The sequence below is a fragment of the Centropristis striata genome, chromosome 5, assembly GCF_030273125.1.
Source record: "Centropristis striata isolate RG_2023a ecotype Rhode Island chromosome 5, C.striata_1.0, whole genome shotgun sequence".
Lineage (NCBI taxonomy): Eukaryota > Metazoa > Chordata > Actinopteri > Perciformes > Serranidae > Centropristis > Centropristis striata.
In genome coordinates, this window is record NC_081521.1 from 12,966,960 (window position 1) to 12,989,340 (window position 22,381).

Here is a 22,381-nt window from a genome sequence, read left to right on the forward strand (position 1 = left end):
ATATAGATCTGAAAAATGAACCAGACCTCTGTCTCTCCACAAAGTGAAAGCAGTGTCTGCCCTGGAGGGAGGAAAGAGATGATTGTTGCAAACAGGGCTTTATGGGATGGGTGTTGAAAGATTTAAGTATTGCCTGAATTGTTTCAAAATTTTCAAAGAGGAAAGTACAATTGCGAGAAACTAGAGGGGCATAAACCAGAGCTGCTAGAGATGAGGGACGGCAAGAGGCATCTTCCATTATGCACATACCTGTTTATCTTGTGTGCGTGGTAGACTCATGAAGAGAGATGCACCTTCCCCGACCGACATCAGACCTCTCTGGTATATTCAGTCTGTATAATAGTGTTTCGATTCGACCACTTTCTTCCGTTTTGTAAAATGAGGAAAAATGACTAATGTTTATTGATGGAAAAGCAATGCCTGCACCATCCCATCCTACTTTTACGCTCAAATGAATATTTTTGTACTATCAAATTAAAATTTGGGGTCCCCCAGAAGGAGCTGGACGTTGTGGCTGGGGAGAGGGGCGCCTGGAATGCCCTGCTTAGCCTGCTGCCCCCGCGACCCGGCCCCAGATAAGCGGACGAGAATGGATGGATGGATGAATTAAAACTATCATATCTTTGGTTTCACATGACCTAGGACCATCAAACGGGAAATGACGGCGCTTTGAAAACGTCATGTGATGTGATCGTGCCAGCGCGATCATAGACCATAAAATAATGTTAAATACAGTAAAGGGCCATAAAATATAAATGCTTACCAGTGGGGGGCAGCACTGATCAGCAGCTGTTGAGCTGCACCCAAATGAACAGTGTAAATATTCAGAGAGCAACACATAACATACTACCTTTGTCTCATTTACAATGTTGAGAGAGAGACACACACACACACACACACACACACACACACACACACACACACACACACACACACACACACACACACACACACACACACACACACACACACACACACACTGTGGTAATGTGACCTGGGTTTGTCAGGGTGAAGAGATCAACAACTCCTCGGCTGCTAAAAGAAGAAATTGCTTCATCTGCATGTGACTCACATTCACACGCACACACACTCACACGATTTCCAGGTTAATGTTTACACGTACTGTATATTTCAGGTCGTCTCCCAGCAGCAGCAAATTTATTGGTTGTGAAGATTCATTCAAAGATGAAGCAATTGTTTTGCCTGAAACTCTGCAGCTATCAGATCTAAAAGATTGAACTTGATTTTCCCTGAGAGAAAGTTCATCTTTGCACAGTGCTGAATGTGTTGCAATTAGTGAAAGCATCTTGAAAACAAAGCTGACATCAGACATTCAAAACTTGACTGCTTAACTTTCTGAACCGCAAACCTACCAGCAGGTTTGAAAAAAGGTTTTCTTAAAAAAAAATTGCCCATAATCCACCATTTATCGTAGAAAGAAACTTTAAAACTGTCATCATCATCAGACTTTAACTTTCCGACGATCCTTAAACGGATCAACGGTTTGGAACATCCCGTCATACACCATACCATCCACACCTTAATGTGTAATTTCCCATGAATTCACTCAAGTGATGCATGTTAATCTTTCAACACTTAGTTTTTATGTGGTTCTTTGGAAGTGATTGAAGTGATTCACCTTAAAATTGAAGTTGGTTGCTTCATAACTTTATATATATTTGTCATAAGAAAACAAAAAACGAAACGAAAAATTCCAGTCTGGCTTCAGAACAGCCCACAGCACAGAGACTGCACTCCTGAGAGTGCTAAAGGACCTGCTCCTAGTCGTTGACTCGGGTAGCCCTGTGATCCTAGTGCTCCTAGATCTCACAGCAGTCTTTGACACGGTGGATCACAGGATCCTGCTGTCTCGGCTTGAGCACCAAGTTGGCATCAAAGGCACAGCCCTGGATTTCTTCTCCTCTGTTGCCCCCCCTCACCTGTGGGGTCCCTCAGGGCTCTATACTAGGTCCCATCCTCTTCCTATTATATATTTTACCCCTATGGGACGTCCTGGTCTAACATAACATCTCCTTCCACTGCTTTGCCGACGACGTACAGCTATATCTGTCCCTTAAGGTTGAAGGGCAGGCTGCACTCCAGCCATTGCTTGATTGTCTGGCTGATCAGATCATAGATGAGGGCAAACTTCCTCAACCTTAACAAGAGCAAGACGGAGATCATTATTTTTGGCAAAAACCTCTCCGGCCTTCTCCACCAATGCTCTAGGCCCTCTGGCCTCCAACATCCATTCTTCTGTTAGAAATCTTGGCGTGATTTTTGACAGTGGTTTTTAAGTTTGAGCAGCAGGTTAGTGCAGTGGTGAGGAGAAGCTTTTTCCACCTGAGAACACAAGCAAAGACCAAAGCCTGCCTCAGAGTGACCTGGAGAGAGCTATCCATGCCTTCATCACATCACAACTGGACTACTGTACTGCCCTCTACACCGGCATGGATCAGTTGCAGCTTTAAAATTATCCCTTCTTTTAAATTATTTAAAATTAAATTTTGTTTTGTTTTTGTTTCTTTCACCTTTGTCAATTCTGTATTTTATTGCACTTTTTGCACTTTTATGTGAAGTACTTTGGTGTGGCTCAGCCGTCTGTAAATGTGCTTTATAAATAAATTTAACTTTGACTTCGACAATGATTAAACGAGGTGGGAATCACCAGATGCCCCACGATACGATTTTATCTCGATATTTGAGTCACGATACAATATTATTGGGATTTAACTGCATTTTGTGACCAGTAATTAAATCAAGAATTGCTTTGTCAAATAAGAGAAAATTCTCAGTCTATCCACTACCAGTCTTTTTATTTCTCCACAATGAGAATCAACTTATGGGAACCCAGAGAGCCTATTTTTATTGAGCTAGCATGATGTCAGAGGTCATATACTGCTTTGAAAATCTTCATGAAACGAAAAATAGCCTAACTTTGCAACATTATTTCGACAACTTCCCGAAACGATATCCTGATGCAGATTCCTTAGATCTTCTAGTTTTATATGATACCAGTATCTCCAGTATATTCCTAAAAGTGGGACCTCTATGGCCTCTGTAAAAAATAAAAAAATGTCTGAAATACTGCCGGCCCGCCAACTGTTGCAATGCTAAATATTGATACTTGGTGGCCATTAATAGATATATCGCCACACAAAATATCTCGATACTATGCTGTATTGATATTTTCCCCCCCACCTCTTAATACCTTTACATGATAAAGTAAAGTCAGATGTTTTTGGATTGTTGCACTGATGGACCCAAACAAACTGGTGTATTTTAATGTTTTAATCACAAATCTCTACAAAAAAGTCAAATAAATCCAAAACCATAAATTACAGTCCTGGATTGAAACAAAAAATCCCAAACATGTCTATGGTCATAGTGGTGCTGATATGGACAGGTATGAATACCAAAATACTTTTCATTTGTCTGTTATTTAATTCACACAGATGTATAATAAATATATTTATTTTATTCAAAACACCCATGATAGGTTGATCTTATCAATTTCCGTGTAATACATTTTTTTTGGAGCATTAAAATACACAATAAAACCAGAGGGCTTATTTCATTGTGGTCCTCTAACACAGTCCAAGATGGCAGACTAAATATGGCGTCAGGCAAGAATGACATCAGAATAAAAACAAAATAAATAATAAACAGACTATCTACAAATCATTTAACAGCAATATCTTGAGATCTGATTAAAACTCCTCAACCAGGATTATTTTAATGGGGATGGGCAGTTTATTCCACTGGGATGTGTTGTGGCTGTATTTTTCCCCAAACCTATTTTGTATCTCATAGGAATAAGGTTTGTTGAACCTAGTGTTGTGGGTGTGCTTGTTTCTGACCAGATTAAAATGGTTGGATTGATTGGCAGATGCAGATTTATACACAATCTTGTGGGTAATACCCATCTCGATTTGTACTACTCTTTAACCCACCCATTTTTTTTATATTAACAGCATCTAGATGTGTACAGGGGCACAACTTCAAAACAACTCTTATTAGCTTATTTTTTTGAAGTCTGATATTTGTTTTTAAGAGACTGTGATGAGCTACTGTACCAGAAGGTGGCATCATAATCAAAGTCACTTCGTACCAATGCTCCTTCTAGTGTTTTTAGGGTTGGTGTAGCCAATAATTTGGCTTTACTGCTAGGAATTTCGAGAGCTTTTAAAGTCATGTGTTCCCCTGATAAGATATTATCGAGAACACATCCCAGGTAATTTAGAGACGTTTTTGATTAAATTAATGCCTGACCAATCTTTACATTTAAGTCGGGGTCAAATTTTATGAAAAGTCAAAACACAAAAACGGTAAAGTTAGAGATTAAAAATTAGATTAATGCGATTAAAAAAAATAAGACGCTAAATATGACTAACTAATTAATTGCAATTAACGCGATAATTTGACACCCCTATTATATATATTTATTTATTAATTTACCGTGTGGTTATCTCAGACTTTTTAGTTATTGAATTACAAGACAACATTCAATATCCTAAAATATATGGTTATCAAGATATGAAATCCTATATCCGAAGGGTAAATTTTGGCCGTATCGCCCAACCCTTATGTAGCCCCGCCTACATAAGCCCACATCTTCAACAAAGATGTCCCAACATAATCTTCTCACCAAATTCATTATTGAAAGAGTACTTTGGTGGTCATCCAGAATTCATAGAACTGTAGTTGCAAACGTTACTCACTTTCAGTACTTACCTACCTAGTTTTGTTTCAGTATTTTTATTAGAAGCATTTGTGCAGAAACTTAGGTTCATGAAACTTAGGTTGTGCTTAACACTGGTTGAGGATTACCAACATGGTCACCAGGTTCCCACCTTTCCGGGAATGACCTCAGGGTTCCTAAGAAACAAATGCCACAACAGTGTATGGAGCAGCGATATTGTCCCTGTAAAAACTGGAAAAGGTTTATATATCTCCCCATGTAGTGCAACCCAGGAAGTGGAGACTGATAGTAGGAGGCAAAGGCAGTTTTCTGGACCTGTATGCCCCAATTACCTCAACAATCCACGTGAGAAGTCTGTTTGGACCAAACCAACCCTGTCTGAAGGCTCCCATTCCAAACAAACAAGCCATTAGAACGATGAACACCTGCAGAGGCATTCTGCCGAACTACGTGAGGGGTCATACACCGTGAAGTCAATGTCCCGCAGGTCTCAAACACCCTGAGAAAGAAACAAACTGTTCTTCCAAAAACCGTGGAGTGCAGTATTGGTTTCTCCACCGTGGGAGGCATGGATTTGGCAGGAGTCCAAGTTATCCCAACACTAACCTTTTGCTTGGTGCAAGACTCTTTTTGGATGTTAAGACACACATGTCACATGGCAGAGAAGGACCACGGTGTTCCTGTGCTGGAGCACAACTTGGCCAATATGGAAGGATTTACCAGGGACAAGTAAAAACAGGAGTACCTGGAACTGATGGCTCTGAACTTGTAATTTGAAGAGCAGGTTAACGTCTCTGACGTGGCCGAATTTAGCATTATACGGCTGTATAAGTCTCTACTTTCCCAGAAACGCTAGCACCAACTTCAAGCATAATAACAACAAAAAGTCTATTACAACACATTTGTGCTCCTCGCCTTGATAGCTTTGGACACCGATTAGATTTTTATCAACCCTGAACATAAGATGTTAATGTTAGCCTTTGTTCTAAGCTAAAGCTAGCCCGCTAGGTTTAACTAGCTACCTAGCAATGATTACCTGGTGTCGATCACGGTGCAATTAAACAAATAGAATAAAATGGTCACGATAATCCCGCCTCCAGCCCCTGACGTAAGATGTTTGTGGTTTGAGACCAGTAAAGAGTTGGTGCAACTTTGGCTGTCAAAAAGCCAAGAACTGGTTCCAAAAACTGATTAGGCAACAGCTCCGAACCAGCCGATGAACTGCCTTGGTTGAAACGGGGTATATGTACACTTTAAGATTAATCATGGCAGTGTTTTTCTGTCAAGAAAATGCATTGGCAACTAGATAAACACATGGATTAAAGTTCTCTGTCGCCACGGCAGATTTCCGTCATTTGGAGTTCTGAGAGGCCACTTATCATTATTATTATTATTATTTTATAGCCGTGTTTCCTTAGGGGTAAAGAGTGGCCGTTGGGAAAGTCTGAGGCCACGCCCTCTCAAATGTCCACTCACTCAGCATGTCTCACAAAAGGGGCTCCAGAAGGATTTACTAGACTCCGGAGTTGATGTATGGTTTTCAATCTTGGCGTGATCGCTTATCGACAGTTTCGACTGTGACCCGTGATCACATGGCTAATTATGCGCAGCGTCTCTCATAAACATAGTGATCGTGAATTAACCGGCATGGCTAACTGTGCACAGAGTGTCTGGTGCTTGTTGTAAACAAACAGAGATCGCTAATTGAACACCTCCTGCAGTAGCAGCACATATACACTGTACTGGTACAGAGATAGCTGTTAGCCTATTAGCAATTTAATTGTGGCGTTGTTTGTTTGATGCTTGTTCTGTTTGTTGTTAATTTTTTTTTGTAAGACAAAGCACTTATAGAGATTTGCATCCATTGTTATTTTATCCTGGGGCTGTTTGTTGTATTTTTTTTATTTCTATTTTCCTATATATAAAAGGTTGAAATAATAAGGAAAATAATGTATGAAAAAAATGTAATGAAAAATTACGTAGATGCTTGATTATTTTAGAGAGTAAAGATAAGCTTTGCAAAACAATTATAATTGAAAAGACAAAAAAATTTAAATAGTTGCAATAGAAAAGCTGTTTAAAATCCTCCTCCTGTAAAAGAGTATTGGTTTAGCATTTAAATGTGATGGTGCTGAATTCTTATGCATTAGCATTTCTTAAGCAGGTGTCAAGTAACCTGGAACATGTTTCACACACTGCACGTGACTTGGCTGTAGCGCGACTAAAATTTCAGTCAGAAGATTTTTTTTTAACTTTAATTCATGTCAACATTGCTAATAGATTCAATCCATTGTCAATTTAAACAACCCAGCTCGAGCCTAACTACAAGGAACTTTTAACTGTTAATTTAAGCCTCTGATTTTATTATAGTTACCTCCTTATATGATTTATATATAGCAGTTTTTGCTGGTCCCTTTTGGAGGGAGAGAAGAAACAGATGAACCAGAACCTGGACTGAGCATGGGGGACTGTCAAACCCAGCTGCAGCAAAATGAAATGTTTTCTCAAGGGAGTCTGGTGCTTATGGAAACACTCTTTTATTCCAAAGACGTTGCCAAACACAAAATGAAAGTAATTTGCAGCTGCTTTAATGTTAAAGTGTTACATGTTAAAGTACTCACAACTACCTTATTTCAGGAGCAAGTTTAAATGTAATTAGTTACTTTAGTCCAGTTTTCTGCCTCTGTATGTATGTATGTATGTATGGAGTATTTTTATTCTTTAAAACGTAACTGAACTCACTGACATTTTGCAGTTTGCACCGCGTAACCAGTTAAACAAGAGTCCTCGGGATCTCGTGGCCTTTCTGGCCTCGTGCTGCTGGATTCAGTTCAGAGCAGTAAAATCATGTTTTATGGCCGAGCCTCTTCAGTTAAAGGTCTAAAGCTCAGCACCTGTTTCACTCCATCACTCTCAATCACCACGATGACACTGTGACGAGCCATCTACACTTAGTTTGTTCACTCATTAGTTATTTTATTCACCAACATTTTGAAATCTGATATCTGAGCTGTTGATTCTCTGGAATGGAACTACTTACATTTACTCAAGTACAGTTCTGAGGTACTTGTACTTTACACAGGTATTTCTATTTTAAGATATTAAATACTCAACTACATTTCAGAGAGAAATCCTTAACTGCACTACATTTATTCAACAGTTTTAGTTACTTTTCAGACCTACTTAAAAACATCAGTCAGTTTAAATCTTTCTCATCTGTAATGTTGCCTGTTGTGACAGCTGACAGCAAACAAATGGATCAGACTCCATGCAGCTGATTATTGATTCATCCTGCTGATCTGAACCTGATTGTTTGTATTTATATTTAATTTGAGTTATATTTTACTGTTTTTTTAAGTTTTACTTTGATCAACAAACTAAGAACATTCAGTCAAAATTTTCTCCTGCATTTTAAAAAAAATATCTGTCTTCAAAGCATTTTAGAAGTTGTATCATGAAAAGGGCGCCACAGCAATGAGTTGTTATACCAGGAAGTACGTTAGCGTTTTAGCACACTGGGCTCTGTCCTCTGAATGTGTTGGTGGTTAGATGCCTGAAATAAGGTCTGTGGTAACACAAGCTGGAGAGATGTTTGCGTTTTGTTGTACGACATAAAAGTAAAAATATTAAACTTCATTACAACAGGAACTCTCGCTAGTCCGCCTCACAGCCTCTAGTCTGGTTTTCAGTGTTCAGGTTAATAAGCAGTTATTAGGCTACGGTTTTGCTAGCTTGTCATAACCGATGGTTAGCATAACGTTAGATTTTAACTTTTGTCGGCTGCTTTAAGGCTTTACAAATAAACTCAACTTTTATTATGTTTAAAGATTATCCTGCTGAACAAAACTCGTGTGTCTGCCACAGAAATTATTTCCTACAATGATCCAAAATTCCAAAGGCAAATTCTCGAAAGACCCCATGGAGATGCTACTTCCAGTTTTGCCTACAAAATTATGTAACTTTGTTTCCTCTCTATTGTATCAAATCTTGAGTTGAATGTCGTTGAATCCCTTTTTTAATGGTCACAGGTGTTGTGACCAACAGACTGACTCTCCTCACTAAAGTCAGTTCACAACCTGTTTCACTGTCCACAGCTCTGTGGCTAAAACGTTGCTTTAAAACGGTAATTAATAAATCTTTCGTGACAAATCTGTTAATTAGCTTCACTTCGGCAACAGTCATACTTGCATATGTAAGAGAATAAAAACCATTCACATTTTGAGATAAAATACTTGTACATCATAAAGTAAGCAGATTTTTTGGGATTGTTATCAGACTCATGGAACCACACAAGCTGGATTTATTTTTTCCTTTTTTTTTTTTTTTAAATAGAGATTTGTCATTAAAACGTTAAATTACATAAAGGTCATAAATTATACATTTATACAATTGACAGCAAAAAACAAAAACAAATGTGTGTAGTCATAGTGACACAGACAGGTGTGAATACCAAACACTCCCCTTCACTCTCTCAGTTGAACACGCACACACACACACGCACACTCGCACACTTACACACACTCACACACTCACACACGCACTCGCACACTTACACACACTCACACACTTACACACTCTTGTGGTCATGGTAATGTGATGGCTGCCAAAATAAAAATAAAAAAATAGATCAGTTGCTATTGCTATGCAAAAATATTACTAAAATAAATGAATGTAATGACGTTAATGACTTAACAAAATGTGACATTATGTGTTTTAATTTGCTTATTTATTTTATTTATCCCTGTATTGATAATTCCCCTATTTCTAGCTATTAACTTTCCAATTTATTTTGCATAGATTTTATTTATTTATAAAATTTGTTAACTCTTTTTATTTTTGTTATAGTTATCTATTTTTTTAAATGTATTTCTCTCCTATTTATTTACCCAAACTTTTTTGGTATGCAATTATAGCCTTTTTAGAGACAAAGGAAACCGTTTTGGAAAAAACAAAATTGAGTGGAAATTTTGATAGTTCCAACATGAAAAGACTGAAAGTTTGTGATTTTACTTTAAATATAGACAAATCAACAGAAGAGAGGCTTAACTGTGTGTCTATCACAATCTAATATTATAACGTGTTTTATTTAACTGTTATGCTCTAAATGGACCCCTCACACAGCCAGCCGTCAGCCAATCAGAGAGCAGGACTTTTTTCTGTTGCCACAGTATAAAATCCTCTGCAGAGAGCAGCTGTCACTGTGAGGTCAGGCCTGAGAGGTGAAGAGGCGTTTGGTATGAACACCTGTTGCTCTCCGAGTGGGCGGATTCAAACTGAATTCAAACTGATCGACAAACAGAAACCAACTCCAGCAGCAGCCGCCTCGCTGAAGGTTAAATTAGTTCATCTCTGTATTTCAACATGTGCCTCCGCAACTTTTCTTGGGTTAGGGTTAGATAAAGTATGATGAAGTAGGAAAAGAGTCCAAATGTTTAATAGCAATAAAGGTGCAAGTTTAGAAATACCAAACAGATATCCTTACAGTCAACATAATTATGACTTTGGATAAGTTTCTTTAATATCTCATGTTGGAATCTGAAGCTTGCACTGTTTGCTCGGGAATAGTTTAGCGAAAAAAAGGGGACACGCCGGACAAAAGCACCAAATTTTTTCCACATGCTCTCTATTACCATAGGTTTAAATTTTTGGTAGGAACCACTTCATCAAGATTCCGGAACGTATATGGCACCCATATAAAGTCTATGAGAACCAAGCCACTTAAAAGGTCAATCTTGGTGTCAAAAAATACATTCATTTAAAGCTATTGAGAATATCCCTAGATGATTATTTGATCAAATAGATATGTTCATTTTGGACATGTATTTATGTAATTTCCAACTCAATTCCTAAGCAGTCGAAAATATACTAATACAGGTCATATACAGTGCATTTATTCTGAAAAATGGATAACGTGCATAGAAGGACGCAGTGAAACAATATATTTGTTAAATATCAAAAGTTTATTTCACAAACAAACAAAAAACTGATTAAACTTCTGGACATGTAAACTGATTTATCCAATGTTTGATTATTTCTTTTCTTGCTAAGCTTTTTCTTCATTTTTTTCTACTTGTATGTATGACAGTTTTTCCTTTTTTTACATATTCAAAATAAAATTTTAAACACAAAGTGTCAGGATGAAAACAAAGTATTCTGTTGCATTATTTAAAGACAAAACCATTAATCCATTCCTCTGAATAATAATCGATCTGATTGTTTTAGATCGAAGCCTCGTTAGGAAACAAAACGATTCCATCCACTGTAATGATGGAGGGCTTTTAATTTGAAACAGATACAGGAACTGTAACAAAAATAGGAGTTAATCACAACAAAAGGCTTTATATTAATTTTTAACTAACTGTTTCCATGTAACAGTGAATTAGAAATAAAGGCCTTTGTGCTCTATTTCCACATTTATTTTTACATTTCCATGTTTATTTTCTACATTTATTTATTATTGTATATATTTCTACATTTATTTCTGCTCTTTTGCTTCTATTTCCAAGCTGAAATCATTTAAAAATTATACAAAAATAAAGGTGGAAATGTCTAACTAAATTTAAAAAAAAATTGAATTTCCATAAATATTTATTTTATATTTATTCCTTCATGTATTTCTATTTTTCATCCTTCATACTAATCAACATGTTTAATCATTTTACACACTTTATTTCCTCAAAAAAAATCCCAAAGTTTAAGTATACTTCTGTGGATGTTTGTGTCTTATTAAAGATGGAGACTTTGTCAAATGTCTTGACACTCTTTTATTCCTCTTTTAATAGAAACTGCGTGATGCTGGTATCGAGGTGCCGGAGGGCGGAAAGAAGGGAGCAGGACCACAGGAGGAGAACAAGAACCTGAAAGAGGAGGTGAAGAAACTGAAGGAGGAGCTGGACACCAACAAAAAAGGTGAGGAGAAGGAGGTGGAGAACAAAAGAGACTAGAGGAGGGAAGGAGGTAAAATAGAAAATCTAAAGATGACATGTGTTTTCATCAGGTGAGAAGATGATCTGTTGTCTCCCTTTTTGTTTATGTCAGAGGTGGATCTGAAGTACTGTTTCATTAAAAATACTCAGTTGAAAGTAAAAAAATCCTGCATTCTGTTGAGTAGTTTAACTACATGTTTTCTGTTTGTTGTCTTAAAATCTTAATTTGTAACTAAAGCTGTCAGATAAATGTATTTGAGTGTAAAGTACAAGTAAATGTACTCAGTTACACTGTTTGTGTTTTGCAGCTCTGCAGAAGTCTGACAACGACGTTCGTGCGATGAAGAAACAGGCGGAGAATCTGACGGTGGAGTACGACAGACTGCTGGATGAACACAGCAAACTGCTGGTAACACACACACACACACACACACACACACACACCCTTGTACTTCTATCTTTGTGAGGACCCTCATTGGAATAGTGAATTCCCTAGCCTCTTACCCTAACCCTAACGTAACCTTCACCATCACTACTAAATGCCCAACCCTAACCCTAATATAAACCTAGTTGTAACCTTTAACCCTAAAACAAAGTATGAACTCTCAAAAAAGCCTTTAAAGAAATGAGGACCGGCCGAAATGTCCTCACTTTACAAAAACGTCCTCACTCTGCTGGTTAAAAACCTGTTCCAGTCCTCACTATGTAGGAAGTACAAGAACACACACACACACACACACACACACACACACACATTCCTGTTTTAGCTTTTTTTATTAATCTATTTACCTTTTTTAAAATGCAATTTTAAATTGTATATATTTTTTGCATACATTTTATTTCAGAATGATTATTGAATTTGTCTCAGATATTTAATTTGTCCAGATATCTGAATTAAAGTGTGTTCTATGAGCACCCACGGGTGTCTTCTTGACAGACATGCCCACTTTAGTTCGTGATTACATGCAGTAAAATGTGTTATTTTGTCCTAATGAATATTTCTGCATACTGGGGTCCAGTCTGTGAGCTGCATAAATCAGGTCTAACTGGAGAGCTGAGACTCTTGTAGATTCATTGAGCCCAATTTTCTTCATGTGTGATGATGTTAGTGAGTGAAACTTGATCTCAGCGTATAAGATGAGCTGCTGGGACCTCTAGGATAATCACAGCCTCATGAAAGTTTACAACCACAACCTGCTTTCCACACTAGATTCATGATAAGGGGGTTTCTCAGCAGGAAACACAACACAGGTGCTCGCTGTACAGTCACCAAAAATACTGAAATCTGCAAAATATCAAAACGTTTTTGAAACCAACCACATCAGGTATTTTTCTCTGGTGTTCCTCAAGGTCTTGGTTTCTTAATGTGGGAATCTGGAGGGATTTTTCAACATTTTTATCCCTTCTCCAGTGCTCAAATGGGTTCAATTTAGCACCAAATGTGTTGTGCGAATGCTTTCAACCCAAAAATTGTACTAACAACTTATGAGACTTATGTTATAAACCCTGAAACACTTTAATTTTAATACCACGGTTATGACTGTAACATGTACTGAGCTGCATCTCAGATTTATCTTCAGGTTTCTGCTTTCAGATGATACATCCCGACCCCCCTAACATGGGTCTGTGGTAGGGAGGGGTCGGGTGGGAGAGGTTAAATCAGCCTGACAGGACACATGGCACACACACACACACACACACACACACACACACAAACACAAACACAGTGTACAGAGTTATGCAACACAGACAGAAATACACACACGTGCCTGTACAGTTGTGTACGGGAGGTTTGTGGACTTATGTTGGGTCAGATTCAAATCATCTTTTTTTTCTGTTGCTTTATATTTATGAAATGTATTTATTAAGACAAAAATCTGAGGAACTTTTAACTTTCATGAGTATTTCCATTTATACTACTTTATTCTTGTACTGTACCACATCTCAGAGGTAATTATTGTACTTTTTATCGCACTACATTTATCTGGATGCTCTAGTTACTTCCTGTCCAGATGAAACTACATGTCTACAGATGTTGAGATGAAGTTTTTCCTTTGTGTTTAGATCAAATTCTCCTCTGTCTTCAGCTAAATAAAGTGTTTAGCTTGGATCGGCTGGAAAAATCTTCATCAAACAGCTGTTTCTGAAAAGGATTTTTTTTTCTTTACTTTTTTGAACATATACAGTCATGAAAAAATATATTAGATCACCCTTGTTTTCTTCAATGTCCTGTTCATTTTAATGTCTGGTACAACTAAAGATATTTATTATAATGATAATAAAAAATAGCTGATAAGACATTTTCCATGGTTTTCTTCATAATAATTTTGGTTATTTTCAAGAAACCATGGAAAATGTCTCGATATCAGCTCTTAAACTAAACTCTTATCAGCTATTTTTGTTATCATTATATTTGTCCAAACAAATGTACCTTGTATTGAAATCAGAACAAGAAATTGAAGAATACAATGTTCTCATCATTCTTTCCGTGACTATATACATATATATTTCAAGATTTTATAACTAATTTGTTTATTGTTAAAGATTTTTGGTTCTTTACTTTATTTATTCTAGTGCAGTGCATGTAGGAAGTATGTATTCATATAGTGGGAGATTAAGTAGATTTTTCAATTATGGCCAAATGAGGTTGTGTGTGAAAGTGGGATGTACAATGAGGTGTAATACTCTAATAGTGTTAATATACAAAGTGTATATTAGGTAATATGGACATATTATGGATGTACATTGAGATATAAAGAGACACAGAAATAGTTATTTTAAGAAAAAGAAATGGTTGATCCTGCCAGTAGCATATGCTTGTCTCAAAGATTAAGCCATGCAAGTCTAAGTACACACGGCCGGTACAGTGAAACTGCGAATGGCTCATTAAATCAGTTATTCAACATGGTTAGACATATATACAGACACAGATATAGGAGGGAAGAAGTTTACATGCAGCACAAACAGATGGATGTGAATAACAGAATTTGCACATGCAGACCACTACAACGTCTGCAACTCCATAAAACACTTACTTTCATAAGGTACCACACCATCCAGCTCATACACATTGAACATTGATATTTGCTGGAAACTATTTGAATATTATTGGAAAATCGAACCTTGTAGCCACTTTAAAACTCCTAAAGATAGGTAGGCTAAATAGACTTCCAGATGAGATGAGTCAGGGTTTAAATCCAGAGTGAATTGTGTTACTGACCAGATGTAGGCCTATCACACAATGGGGCGGAGCTACCCTAAAAGGGGGCGGAGCTCCCCTAAAAGGCGTCCGATCAGAAACAGTGCAATGCTGCAACACGTCCTACGTAAATAATGATATTTTGAAAAATTAATTCAAAAATCTTCAAAATCGAGGATGCACACCTTCGTGCCATGCACAAGCCACATACGAAATCTGAGGTCAGTCTGACTAACGGTCAGAGAGATATGAACTAGACAACCACACACAGACGCTTCTTGCTTTTATAGATAGATATATTATTTAAAAAATATTAAGGTTTGTTTTTTAAACCCTTGTGGATCAGCTGGAAAAGTCCTCCTCACAAAGCTTAAAAACAGCTGCTAATCTTGACTTTTTTGAGATGCAGCCATGCCACAAACCTGATGATCTTTTAGAATCTGATGTGTTGCTACAGATTAAACTCCTTTTCAACTATAAAGCAGTTAAAATGCAACTCAAACTCTGTTTTTATCGCCCTGTTCTCTGTCTGCAGGCAACCAGTGACAAGAAATCAGACTGAGGAGGACCAAGATGTTTTCCAGCTTCTCTCATCATCATCTTCATCACCACCGTCCTCAAACAGTCTGCAGCTTCAGCGATGTGATGTCACTTCCTGTTTTTGGATTAGTTTACATTGCCGGGCTGTGATTGGTTGATTTTATGTGGTTTAAGAAAATAACGACTCACCAGACTGTCGGAGCTTCAGGAGAAGACTGTGGGCTGTGTGTGAAGCTTTACATTTTTTTGTTTGTTTGTTTGTTTATTTTGAGTTTGTGCTGATGTAATGACAAACACAAAATCTGATCATTCCCTGTTTCCTCCTGCTGGAGAGCAAAACAAACCTAAACTTTACTTGTGTTTTCTGCAGGAAAGTTTTATCCTAAAATCTGAGGTCCAAGACTGCTCTTCTGTATTCATAACTAGAATAAAAATGTTGCACATTGTGAATGAAAAACAGGGTTAAAATAGTCCCCACAAACAAGTTTCCAGAGGTCACACTAGATTTAAGGTTGTGAATGGATCCAAAAAATAAAAACCCTGAAACTAGGCCCGTCATGGTAAAAGCTTTTGTTTGTCCCAGAAATAATTGCGATAAATGATATTATGACCATTTTATTCAGCTGATATAATAATATATAAGCCAAATAATATAATAATTCAAGTACATCCTCTGAAGGAGATTTGAATTAGAATATGGAAAAAAATATTAAAATATAAATATTAAATATAAATACTGAACAAAATATAGCAAACATTCTATAAAAAATGATTAATATTGATTATTAATAATTAAACCACACAACTAAAATAAATGTAAAAATTCCACTTGAATAGATATGAAATATTTGGAACAGGGGTTTATTCCTTTACATTCTTCTGTTTATTCTGGCATCATGTTGGCTGAAACGTTGGTGACGTAAACACAACTGGCGATATGGGACGATAAATGGGCGGGGCCTCTACAATGAATGAATGTAAACTGACAGAATTTCATTGATTGTTTGAGCAGAATCACTTTGTACTTGTAAAACTGAACATCAGGTCTGTTTTCTTTGCTTTGAAAATGTTCCCATAAGACGTTCTGAGTCACAGTGATAAACCTGTAGTGATGAGAAGCTGGCTGGCAAAAATGATATAAAGATGAAAAAGAAAAAAAAGTAGCCGCAATCTTGGCTATGATCATTTTTTATGGTCACATAATGACTCATGTCTGCAGCGACTTTTTATTCTTTGCTTGTTGTCAGCTGACTTACTGTCATGCATTTGACTTTGAAACTTCTGGACAAAGTAACATTCAGCTCAGTTTAGTTTTGCTCTTACAAAGTGATCTGCATTTAGTTGTGCTCTCTTTGTTGTTATAAACATGCTCCCCTTGAGGATTTTCTATGTTATTGGGGGTTTTTTTTACATTTATTTTTGTGTTAAATGGTTAATTGTTTCTTTCAAATATCTGAAACCATCTTCTTCTAGAGTTTAGAAGGCGTTTTTTGCAGAATATTGTGTTAATGTAAAAGTTTCAGTCATCTGTTTTCAGTCTGAAAGCCTCTCTGTTCACTCTTGTATTATTCTGTGTGTAAACAGCTGTGACGGATAAGACATGTTAACGTGTTTAAAGCCATTCGTAACTGTAAAAACTGTCATTTCTGTTCTTTGCTGAGGAACTCTTCAAACAGTACACACTTTGGGTTTCAGCAGATTTCTGTTCATTCCTATGAAAGTTGCTTAGTTACGCATGAAGCCAAAAAAGTTTGGTCATTAAATACAGCAGGTTTAAGTGACCGCACTAGAGACTTACGGTTTAGCGAAAGGCTACCTTGAATGGGAATAAAATGATTGAATCGTACAGCTCGTCTAGACTTTCCAGATCTTGTCAGACCACTCTGATGATGAAACAAGTTGTTTAGTGGGGATTGTAACATTAAAAAAGACCTCTTGCTGGGCAAGTATCTCATACAACCCCACACAAACAATCCCTTTAAACTCTTTGGTTTTCTCAAATCTAGGGTTAACTTAAAGACACAACCCCAAAATATCTCTGGTGCATTTTTCCAGCCCACTTTAGATTAAACCACACCCACTTTGCATGACAGAAGCCTGCAGTGTGCTGTGGCTGGGACTGAACAATACTCATTTACCAGCTCTATCCTTTCATTCCACACTGGTTATAGAAAATGACTGAACAGTGGCAGCGCTGAGTTTGACGTTAATGGTTCATTTTGCTCCATCCCTCTACGATACTTTACAGGTGCATCTCAATACATTAGAATATGATGGAAAAGTCCATTTTCAGTAGTTCAAGTTAAAGAGCCCCAACCAAGTATTGAGTCATATTTTCATAGGCCAACATTTACATATTAAACATACTTTTTTAAAATTGGTCTTTTGTTATATTAACATTATTTTTGAGACACTGAATTTTTGGTCTTCATTAAATGTAAGCCATAATCATAATTAGAAGAAATTAAATTAAGACAAGAAATGGTACATTCTGAGTGTAACGGATCTATGTAATGTGTTATTTACACTTTTTGAATTGAATTACTGACGTTAATTAACTTTTCTATGATATTCTAATAATTTTAGATGCACCTGTACTTTGCTGTGAGCTGATATCAGCTCTGGAGTTGGCTAGCTATTTAGCTTGGCTAACTAGCCAACTGCTAATTGGAGATCAGAAAATCACAAAAATGAATAAGCACACATTCCCACAGGACTGTTTGTAGGAACCATTAACAACTGCTTTTATTTGTGCATGTGTGTCACCTGACAAATGTCCTCCTCTTTAATCGGTTGGTGTTTAAATCTTGAAGATTCCAACCTAAACGATCGAAGAAAAGATATTCACAGAATTTCCTCGAAACTGTTTTCTCAAAGTTTCTCTGGTCGTCACTTTTCCTGAGCAAATGTTTTCAGCTGCGTGTCCACAGTTTTGTTTACGTGTCATTTCTACGTCCACGTTCCCTTCCTGCATGACAAACGTTTTGCTTCACTTTGTTTTAAGAAGTTATCTGGAAACAGAAATAAACTTTATACAGAAACTCACAAGGACTTTAAATCTTTTTATTTCTATTTCATGTCACTCTGATGCTTCATGATGAAACGGTTTAAATGTTCTGGCTGCAGCTTGTTATTCAGCAACATTCACACCAAACCTCATGCAAATATTTCGGCATTTAACGTTTGTGTGGACAGAAACATGTTTGTATTTTTCTTGTTTTGCTGTTTTTTCACGTGTGTTATATTTGCACTGGACTCATCAGTCATCAGATGAAGTGCTTAAATAAACTAGTGAAGGGTTTCTGCAGAGTTTGAAGGTATCATCTCTTTTGTCTCTTTTCTGTCACCTGTTGTTTAATCTACACTGATGGAAAATACCTTGCAAAAAAAACACAAGTTTAGTGTTTTTAATGTTCCCGTATCGACGAGTTTAGATGATTGTCTAATTATCATGAGCACCATATCTCAGGAATGTCTTGAGGGAATTCTTCAAATTTGGCGAAAACTTAGACTCAAGGATGAACTGATTCAATTTTGGGGGTCAAATGTCACTGTGACCTCATAATAATTCAAGAATGCATGTGCTGATCTAACAAAAAAGTGAGTAATCTCTTTGAGCAGACCTGGGCATTGGCTGTCCCGCGTGAGGTTACCCAGAAATTAGAAATCAATACAACCGCAGTGCTTTTATTTTGAAAGTGATTTACGTATGCCTGCATGCATACCCACCTGCAAAGAAACTCGCTCCACAAAACACACTGAGTTACCTATGTACCTTGTCAACATATTGCTTTTTGCATAAAGTGAATAAATCAGAATCAGAATCACTTTATTAGTCATTTGAAGGGAGATTAGTTTTGCAGTAGGACACACCAGACAAGGTACACAACGATACAAGACAAGGTACACAATGATAATAAAATAAGAGTAATAAAAGTCTAATAAAACACAGTCAAAGAAACACCATGTGCATATATAAAATCACTGACACATGTTCATTGCAGGCTTAATACCCCTAAATGGAGAGTTAATACCTGGTATAGGCGAAAAGTGCAATGTGCAGATGTGCAAAAAGCAGACTTGTGAAGATGAGCAGTTTGAGGGCTGATTTCTATTAGTTAAATAAATGGCAGTTGGTATAAATGAGACCTGGAGTCTTTTCGTCCTCCACCTGGAGGGCAAGAGCTCAAATTCATTCTGAAGAGGGTGATGAGGACAATCCATAATGGCGTTAGTTTTCCTCAGGACCTGTCTGTTATACAGAGACATAACACCTTCCTGCCCACTTCCTGAAATCCTTCCAGCAGTACTGACCAGCCTACCAAGGCCATTCTTGTTGGACAAGTTCAGGTTTCCAAACCATGCAACAGTACAAAAGGTTAAAACAGATTCAGCTAAACTTCTGTAGAAGAGAGTCATCATCTCAGAGGAGACATGAGACAATTACTGGTTTACTGCATGACATACATGCTCTGTATTGTTTTTGTTGTTAGTAGCAATCCTGGCTCTTTAACTGATATTTCACAAATGCCCACATTTTTCATGAATTCTTTACAGTTAACTCTCAGGTCCATTCTTACAACACAAGACACATAAACTTCATCTTCCTTTTTGCCGCACTACACATACTCAGTTTTCTTTTGCTTACAGAGGCTCCATACTTTGGAATTCTCATATTCATGTAGATAAATATCTCCATTCCTCAATAATTTGAAGTTAAGACTGAAAGCTCACCTGTTAAATCAAGACTACTAATAGTTTATTTTCCAGTCTAGTTGTCATTGGATCATCTTGTACATGCTCATACACTCATATACAATTATTTTATATTAATACACACCCATGTTTTTATTTCTGACTTTTTTGTGTGTGTGGTATAAAATGGCACATGTATTGCTTTCTTTTTTTGTTATTTGTTGTTGCTTTCTCTCATTGTTGTTGTTAATTATTTTTTACGATTAATTAATATTTCTTGGGGAGGTGCTTTCTAGAAGCGCATATAGGGTTTTGTTACCTCTCCCACACTTGCTATTCTTGTTAATTTCTGTTTTTTGTGCAGAAACTCCATGAAGTTAAAAATAAGACATTCCTTGGTGACCTTATGAATCCACCATAAGAGCTACAAGGTGGGAAAACAACAAAAACATTAGCATTATATTATATACTGTCTCAAGTTAGTTTTATTAGTGAAATATCATCAACATATCACCACAAATAATCTCTCTCTCTCAAATCTCACCAGCCCGGCCAATCAGCATCAGCTCATTGCATCATTAATTAATCTGAGAGTTAATTATGGAAGCTCAATGATGCCAATAAAAGTATCCTGTCAAATCAATCTCAGCTTTTTTAATTAATATGAAAAATCAAGCAATTATTGTGTAAAAGTCACTTAGTTAGTTACCATTTCCATTTTATTTTTTTATTTTACAATTTAAGGACATATTTCAAATTTTTAAAAAGTGTCTAATCAGGTCTTGGATGACTAAAATTGCAACAATTCAATAAAAAAAAATAGCACTTGAGCAAACAAGCACTTTTACTATAGTTAAGAGAACAAATATAGCCACTATATTAGTGGCTATATTTGTTCTCTATATGACAGAAGAAAATAAACTTTAACAAACCTTGTTCCTGACAGCCACTATAGAAGCCTTTTTGATACTTTATATCAACTTTATATAAATTACGACGCACTTGCTACTTCCTGTCATTACCTTTCAAAATTAAAGCACCTGTTTCACACTGGACAGCACCTTTTCAAAATAAAAGCATCACAACATTGTAAAACACCTAGAAATTTTACAAACATGAAAAACAAGGTATATAATATAAAAACACCAATAGGAACCTTGCTAAAGGTAATTTACAGTTGTGTTTAAATAAATGGAAAATTGATATCGTGATTGGAGTATGTATTACTTTTTACTGCTATATTTAATTTACTCCACATTAACAGTCTTATCATAACATGTATTCTAATCAGTAGCAGCTCAAAAGCAGATTATTTACTGTATTTTATAAAGTGATTAAATTAATACTGAGCAGAATTTAGTTCAGAGTTTTGGTTCCCCACAACCTTTGTGGTATTGGTCATGTGGCCCCTTGGGAAAATGAATTGCCCACCCCTGTGTCCTTAAGTGTTCATCTAATCTACTTCACACTTGGTGGGGGTGTTTCTAGGGCCTGAGAGAGTTTTTTTACTGGGATGATGCAGCTATAACAATCTTTACCTTCTAGCCTGCAACTATTGGTAGAATGATACAATGGTGGAACATTCATTTTTATACTTTAAATTATAAAACTGTATTTTTACTGTGTTATTAGTACTTTTACTGCAGTAAAGGATGTTGATACTTCCTGGTCCAATGCTGTCTGCAGGACATTCTCAGCGCACTAACATTCATGTCCCCCCGTCTGTCCGTCTCATGTCTAAACTTAGCGTCCCACCTTCACGTCCTCTCGGCCTTAATAAGGCAGCTGTTGGTCTAAATGGCAGTTTGGCATTAGAAACCGGTCTGAGCCGGTCCGACAACCGTCTCACCAGATCAGCTTTCACTGGCGACCTGAACGCCTCAAGTCTGAAACGTCTCAGTATTTCTGTCTTCTGCTTCCAAGAAGTTCAGACTGATCTGCAGAGGGACTGACTGTCCGTTCTACCAAATAATTTTAATGCCTGATGATTTAATTTAGGAGAGATCGAGTCAGGAAGAAGCCAGCTCCGTGTCACTTCTGCGGTGAAAAGAGTTTCTTGTTTAAGATGAGTCCAAAGAAACTGAAACGTTTCTGGTTTGAGTCCAGTTTCTGATCTTTGATGATACTCAAACAAACCCAGGACTTTCACCCAGGAGGATAGTGTCCCATGTGAAAACAAAAGTAAACAAAGTGATTCAAACATCAATTAACTTCCTGCATCACGTTTTTTATGAACTATGTCACTTCCTGTAGTCGCACCATCCTCGTAACTACTTCACTTCCAGCATTTCCAGCATTTATTTACTTTTTAAACTGTCT

At 36.9% G+C, this 22,381-nt stretch overlaps 1 protein-coding gene across 2 annotated transcripts in view; it reads left to right on the forward strand.

Annotated features, from left to right (window-relative positions):
• The window catches only part of bcap31 (B cell receptor associated protein 31), a 35,323-nt gene extending 16,655 nt beyond the window's left edge, over window positions 1-18,668 (forward strand). For both annotated transcript variants that reach the window (XM_059332272.1, XM_059332273.1), the window contains exons 6-8: window positions 11,485-11,611; window positions 11,937-12,037; window positions 15,363-18,668. In XM_059332272.1, the coding sequence (XP_059188255.1) occupies window positions 11,485-11,611; window positions 11,937-12,037; window positions 15,363-15,389 (255 nt within the window). In that variant the 3' untranslated portion in view covers window positions 15,390-18,668. The remainder of the gene's footprint in view (window positions 1-11,484; window positions 11,612-11,936; window positions 12,038-15,362) is intronic.
• The last annotated feature ends 3,713 nt before the right edge of the window (window positions 18,669-22,381 follow it).